Source organism: Teleopsis dalmanni, chromosome 1, assembly GCF_002237135.1.
Source record: "Teleopsis dalmanni isolate 2A chromosome 1, ASM223713v2, whole genome shotgun sequence".
NCBI lineage: Eukaryota > Metazoa > Arthropoda > Insecta > Diptera > Diopsidae > Teleopsis > Teleopsis dalmanni.
The window spans coordinates 197,133,864-197,141,754 of record NC_051846.1 but is presented as its reverse complement, the minus strand read 5'-3'; the positions used below and the strand labels follow the sequence as shown (position 1 = coordinate 197,141,754).

Genomic DNA, 7,891 nt, shown 5'->3' with positions numbered 1-7,891 from the left:
CTATATGGCGGTGTTTGTTCACGCCCATTTAAATACAGTTATTTCATTGGGTCGCGACCACAAACGTACGAAAGTGTGTTTATTTGTGTATGTATGTAAAAATGCATGTGTATAGGATTTTTTTATTAGTGTTTTGTTTTTGTTTTTGAGATATTAAGTGCGTTGAATACATGTTCGATGCTGAATACATTTCGTTGCTGAGGGGAGAAAAATTTTTTAGAATGCAAACAATTGTTGGAATTTGGTTTTTGCAGCATATTTATGCTGTAGGGGTATTTTGTTTTGTGTTTATCGACGCCTCTAGGTTTTTCAGATTGTAAAATAAAAAACTTATGTGCTGTATATTAATTTGTTCTACATTAAGATCATATTATATTAATTTGATTAGTATAACATAAGAATTTCTCAATTATTTACTAATATAAGTAATTTTAGTATATTAAATATTATTAAATTAAGCATTTAAGTAGGAGTTATTTAATTGTCTGTTTGCTTTGCTATATAATACAAATATTTTAAAAGTTATTTAGCAGTTATTAAATGCTTTGATTGTATGATATTATTTTAGTTTGTATAAAAATAGTTATTATTTTATATAATTTTTTTAACTTAATTAATATTTTTTTAATTGTTATGGGGATATGGCATAAATAGTAATTGATACATTTATTAGTTACATTAATATTATTAGTAAATGTTAAATTATTTTTCATAATAAACATGAAATAATAAGTATGTAATAAATTTATTTTAATTATTATAAAAGTATTAATATTCTTAACATCACATATAAAAATGATTAGAAGTTCTTATAATATCACTAATTTTTAATTATAAAGTATTTTGCTTTGTTAGAGAAGTAGAAAATTATACAGTTTTTAGTATTTTAATGCGTGAGCAATTTGCTTGTTGCCTTGTTGTTGTACGCAACATTTTATCATTCTCATAAAATGAATACAATTGATTTTTTCTTTTAGTTTTTTAATGTAGTTGTACGCATGCCAACATTGGCAAGAGCGAGACATAAATAATGTTATTTGTTTTTCTATTGTATTCATATGTCTGGTTTGAAATTTTTGTTTGAAACTGCCATTCCTTTCGCACTCATACTTGTCAACGCACACAACTACAATTCAAATAAATGCGCAAACACAACACAAGCCTACACATTTGGCTGCATCATTATCAATCACCACCAAACACACTACTACACACCGCACACACCAATTAAAGCAAATAAACTTTTACTACGCTAACGTTTGCCTGCGTCGCTGCTGGCAGCGAGAAACTGCTTTCTGCTTTCGTACGTTATTGGACTCTCTCGCTGCGTTTTGGTATTCAGTCGACAACGATAATTACCGGTGGTTGTATCTTGCTTACAGTTTAGTCGTCGTCTGCTGTTGGCTGTTTGCTAGCCCTATATTACCACACTTTGAAATTATTAAATTGTTCACAAGTTAAGAAGTTAATACCGAAATCGAGATACCGAAAAGAACTTGCATACCTTAGACGTTAACGTTTATTTTATATCTTGTAATTATAAAAATTGTGCGTGATCGAGTTTGTTAAGTTTTAAGTTTTGTTTCTGTTTTAAGTTTTACACATTTGTTTTACGAATACCGAATATTTTTTTAAGTGTAGCAGTTTTATATGATATACAAATTGCACTGCAGAAGCACAGCATTCTTTCATATGTGAAATATTTTTAAGTAAAGAGGAGTGAATTTATTTAATTGACAGTAAATCGTGATAAACTCAAGAAACGAGAACAACACCATACCAAAATATATATGAGATATATAAAAAAGAAGGGTTTGTCAAATAGTGCCCTCAAGTAATATTAAATAGACTATAATTAAAAATAAATATATATTAAAACAAAAGTAAAAGTGTGCCATAAATTTAAAATAAATCAACAAAAACAAAAAAATTAAAATAAAATAAAGTGCACAGAATTATCAACAAACATACAGCACAGTGACAACAATTATGCATTTATTTAAAGTGGATTCTAAATTAATTTAAAGTACAATTGCATTAACATTATTTAACATAAATACCTCTAACCGTCCACATACCTACTTCAAGTACTCTATATACACTTAGTAATATAAAAACATAAATAAAATAACAAAAAACTATAAAATGATCGACGCTGCTTGCAATTATCTTAATCCATATGCAACAGCATCATTAGCTGTTATGCCCTCTGCTTCTCAAACATCAAGCGCAAGCATGGCACCATCTGCAGTTGCCGCCGCTGGAAATGATTTTGCCTCATCCATTGCACTTTATAACAAATCAAGCATGTCTGCTGCTGCTGCAATGAAAATGGAAATGCAATATCCGCCACAGCCCTCATCCACAGGTTCCGCATCACCTAATTCAAGCATACAATCTGCGCCATCATCTGCATCAGTGTCACCAAGTATATTTCCATCACCCGCCCAGTCATTTGCATCGATTTCCTCAAGTCCGCCTGCAACAGGACCAACTTCAGCATCGCCACTTTCCGGCTCACCAGCAACTGCGGCACACACAGACATAGGAGCTGCTGCTGCAGCCAGTGCATACTCATGGAACACCGCTGCATACACAGCACTACCAACTCGGTAAGTTAATCAACTGAAATTTAATTCGGTAGTTTATCCACCCACTCATTGCCTGTGCAATTTAGCAGTGCATCAATACTAGTGCATGTTACATTGCAAATTTCTTTTTTCTTCTATTTCCATTTTTACTAACTTTCACTAATTTTTACTAATATTTGTGTCCGTTTTTATCTGATATTTACAGAACACAATTTCCATATGCTCAATATGCATCCGATTATTATAGCAATGTTGGGATGTCAGCCAGTGCTGCAGCTGGTGCATGGTTTTCACATCAGGATCGTTTGTATCAGCCTTGGTCTAGTCAAACGTATCCCAGTTTCAATTTCGATGATATCGCATTTCAAACACAACTTCAGCGACGCTCAGTACGTTGTACCTGTCCAAATTGTGCTAATGAAATGTCTGGTCTTCCACCAATCGTTGGTCCAGATGAGCGTGGACGTAAACAACATATTTGCCATATACCTGGTTGTGAGCGTCTTTACGGAAAAGCATCACATTTAAAAACACATTTACGTTGGCATACTGGAGAACGTCCCTTCCTCTGCCTTACGTGTGGCAAACGTTTTTCACGTTCAGATGAATTACAACGTCATGGACGCACTCATACCAATTATCGCCCTTATGCTTGCCCAATTTGCTCGAAAAAATTCTCACGCAGCGATCATCTCAGCAAACATAAAAAGACACACTTCAAGGATAAAAAAAGTAAGAAAGTTTTAGCTGCAGAAGCCAAGGAACAAGGAGGAGCTGTTAAACAAGAGAAAAGTCAAGAAGCTGTAGAGAAAACCAATAACAATAACAGCAACAACAATAATAGCAACAATAATACTAATAATGCTACTAAAGTAACTCACAACAGCACTCCAGCTGCGTCAACTACAAATGTGGCTGCTCCTTTAAACACAGCAACAGCTAAACCAACTACTTCCTTGCGTCCACAACAACCAAGTTCACAAATACAATTGAAAACTGAGCAACCAGAAATTCCAGCTGGCTATAACCCATACTCAAATTTATACCATCAAAGTTCCACCCTATTCCATCCACATCATTTGTCCACAACAAGCTCATACAGTGGCTTACATCAGAGTACTGCTCAACAACCTACCGCTTCACTTGATCTCTGGAATACTCATCATCATCATAGTAGAAGTGCCATACTGGAACAACAAACATCCTCCAGCAATCCCTCAACTGCCATTACCGCCGCCACTGATGCAAACACTACCTCAGGAATTTCAAGTATTCAGCAACAGCAGCAGCAACAACAACAACAACATCACCAACATCAGCCAAGTGCAGCAAATTCTACAACGAATAGTCAACACTACGCTGCACTAGCTATGCAAAGTGAATCACAACTTGCCGCTGAATACGGTCTGACAATGTCATCTTCAGGTGGTAATTCATCCCCCATAAATCATATGCATCATGCGGCATCAGGAGCTGCCAGTTCATATCCAGCCGGACTTATTGGACAGATGAAATCAGAATATCCTACTTATGCTGATTATGCATCCACAACAGGATACGGATCTACTGGGGCATTTCATCATCATCATCATCATCCACATAACCCTTGGACTACTGCGGCTGCATATCAACATCCCCATGCTACTGCTTAAGAAATGGAATATATTGAGAGGAACTCTTTATGCATTTAGCGTGTTTCGCTTAGTCGATTTTATTGTTGCTTAAGTTTTAATGAATACTTCTTCATCATTTAAATACTTTCAATCTTCACGATGTTAAGTTTTAGTGAATCAAGTATTTTATTGTAAATAATTATTTAGTGTAGAACTAAATAAATTGTAATATACTATATATACATATGTATAAAAAGTAAATATATAAAGAGTGGATTTATTATAGCTTGTTATGTTCGTAAATATCTTTAAGATAAATTAATAAAGAAAGCAAGAGAAAATATTGAGATTAACTAAACTAAAATGTGTTCTACATTTGTAAGCGAGTCGCAAAAATAAAACAAAATCAATAAGAAATTCGTTCCTAATTGGAAAATAATCTCAGGTAACGTTGAAAAAAAAAAAATCGCACCATCATCTTTATCATTGACAAGATTTGTGTTGACAAGCACGTACTGCAAATAGGTAATATGTTCTATGTCTTTTGCAAGGACCGATAATGATGACTTTTCGTAAAATAATACTGTTAAAGAAGAAAACACATTATTTCACGAACTGATAGCAATCTATAAACCGACGGTTGAGAAACCCCTGACCGACGATCTGATTTGCTTAGGAGGTCCCTGGTGATAATTCAATCCCTTACTTTTTGTATTGAAACATTGGTTTCAAGTAAAATGGTTTGATTCGTATAAAATGTTGCAGTATCACTTATATTTTGTAATGGAAATATTGTAGAAGTTCGTCCATTGTTTGTTTGCAATGTGTATTATTAGCCCCTTCGCTATTACTAACTCAATATATCTATAGATCTAAAAATGTGTTGATTATTTTTAAACTCCATAAACTGAAAAGCAAGTGATTTTAACCGACTCACTTCCAATTTTTTGATGTATCAGCTAATAACTTTTATCTTTTAACTAATTATGTCAGAATATGTCAAATAAAAACATCACTCTATGTTGGATGTCCACTTGTTAAATGCTACTCCCTGATGTAAATGACATTATAATTAGATATTTTGATTAGGTTCGCATCATTACGAAAAAAAATACAGATTTATCTGTAAAATCGTTTAATGAAAAATTTCTTACAAACATAAATATAAGGATTAAGGTACATAATTTTTCCAATAAAAACAATTAAATATTGATAAAGTTAGCTAAAATTGCTAAAATTAGGATGTCCAAGATTTTATCTTAAAACAGCAATTAAAACGGTGTTGGGCATTTTAAAAGTTTGATAGATTATATTTTTCCAATATATCTTACTTCCTTTAACATAGACCCTATGTCTATCAAAAAACTTGCAGTCAATATTTTAAAAAGGGTTTATTCAAATAGTTTGTTCAAATAATTTTTTAGATATCAAATAAAAAATATTTAACCAACAAAGAATTGATTTAAGAAAAGAATTAGTTGAATAATTGTTCTATTTTTTGGAAATTCTTCTTTGGTACTTTATGTAATGTCTACATAATTTTACTTTGAAGAACGAAGTATGAAATTATAATGAATAGTAACATTTAAGATACATAGATTCGTAACGATAGCAGTGGAAGATGTACCTTAATCTTAGTGTTCGTTTCTCCTAGTGTGGCATAGGGCTGCATAGATGTAGTGGACTAGGCGCAATAGAAAAAAGGTAAATACTGATGACTGAAAACCCCATTTGGTTTAAATGATATCTTGGCTTGCAGTGCATTGTTAGAGGGCTATTGCGAATTTTGAGATCCATCTTGCTCAGTTAAATGTGGTATAAAAATAGGCCATAATGATTCTAAGAACCGATAATTATATAGAACTGGCTTCCACGGAACTCGGGATAACTTCCTCTCTGTTGTAAAGCGCCATATAGAAAACATACATTATTGCAATCAATTACTGCTAAATCAAAAATGTCTCTAAGTTTTTAAATATTTATTCTTTTATATGAATTCATTTGATGATAGTGCGCATTATAGAGTTAATTATACCATCAATATAGAAGACAGAACAGGGTTAAGTATAGTTTTAGATTCGATTTTAATCGATTTTTTGTTCGATATTCCATTGTGCAAACCTTGGTGACTAGCCATCAGTATGTCCGGTGTATTGCTATTTCGCGATATACTGTGGACATGGTTTTTAACCACTATTTGGTTATGAAGGCATGACAGTGATAAAAAAAGAGGCTGTAGGTTTGAGCACAAAAATAAATACAAGACATTGAACATATAATTATATTATAATTAAACTTATTATCTAGTTAAGTCTTACTTAGACTAATCTGGTCTTTTCGTTGAAAAACAAATAGAAGTTAAATAAAATAAAAGTTTAATTTTCGCTTATCATCCTAACTCTACTAGTCGGGGTAGCTTAACTAAACAATATAACAAACTTGCCAAAATTAATACTAATAATTTGAACTAATCATCTTTTAGATAATACAACTAAACTGATCTATAATCGTATATTACAAATTAACGTCAGAAACTATAGTTTAAATGTACATATATCTCTTTTAATCTGTGTTAATAATTAGATCATATCATTGATTATAAAAATGTATTTATTATAATTCTTTAATTATAAAATTATTATTAATTATAAAATAATATTTTTAAAGATTTCCATTTACTGCTTCAAGGTTTTGAAGTGAAGCAGTTTTCACATGCAGCGAAGTTAAATATTTCTTTTTTTGTCAATTACTTCAGTCGGAATATTATATGTATGAAACATGTGCCTATATAATCTTTGATTTAATAATATCAATAAATTATTAATCATTTTTGCTGAAGTTGCGGCGCTGGAAGAATAACAAATAAATCGTAATATTTTAATAAAAATCAACCACATCAATGATGATTTATGTGCAGTAAGGCAGGGCGGCCCATTAAGTTGCATCAATCAATTTTCAACTTGAGTGACTGACTGACTGACCTAACCGAATAAGTCAGTGACCAACTAAACAGTGCAATCGATCTCACACTCCTCACTCAATTGGGCACAAAGTATTTTATTACATATTTTAAGACAATGAAGGCGTTTACCCACCACGAACAAAGCCAACAATTAAAAGGGTAAAAAAAGTCTGATTTGAAGAAAAAACGATCTAATCAAACGGAGCTTGTGGCTAAACACAATTTTGGGCTTTTGTGTTAAACTAGATTTAATAATAGTAATAATAATACGAAATATTCTATTAGGAATCTGGCTGCAGTCACAGGCACGTATAGCTGCTATGAAAGCGAGGTGCTATCGCAGTGATGACAGATAGTCACAGACTTTGGTTGGTGAACACAAGTGAATCTGGCAGTAACTTAACTCTCCCATAGTAGAGTGGAGCACAGTAGAGCAATTGATTTGGAAATGCCCTACTCCGCTCTCATGTGGGCCTCTGGTAAAGTAAAACATCATTTCGGTGATGGCATAATGTGAGGTTTGAAAACTGACACAACCGAGGCACGCATATGGCACACAGTATACACAGTAAACGGAATACACAAAGATATGGTATGTGGTTTGCTCGGATAATAATAATGATAATAATAACTTTACTTGTTTTAGGCGCAAATTTAGGCCTCGAGGTACAAACTAAAAATCTGATTGATTTATTACTTAAGTGTTTAATATTTGTTCTTGTTGT

The 7,891-nt window shown here is 32.6% G+C and overlaps 1 protein-coding gene across 1 annotated transcript; it reads left to right on the top strand.

The window, feature by feature from the left end:
• The first annotated feature begins 1,987 nt into the window (after positions 1-1,987).
• LOC119671149 (transcription factor btd-like) lies at positions 1,988-4,392 on the top strand. The gene is made up of 2 exons (XM_038081681.1): positions 1,988-2,612; positions 2,797-4,392. Exons 1-2 carry the CDS (start codon positions 2,146-2,148, stop codon positions 4,241-4,243), a joined length of 1,914 nt encoding a protein of 637 aa, XP_037937609.1. The 5' UTR covers positions 1,988-2,145; the 3' UTR covers positions 4,244-4,392.
• Positions 4,393-7,891: the final 3,499 nt, after the last annotated feature.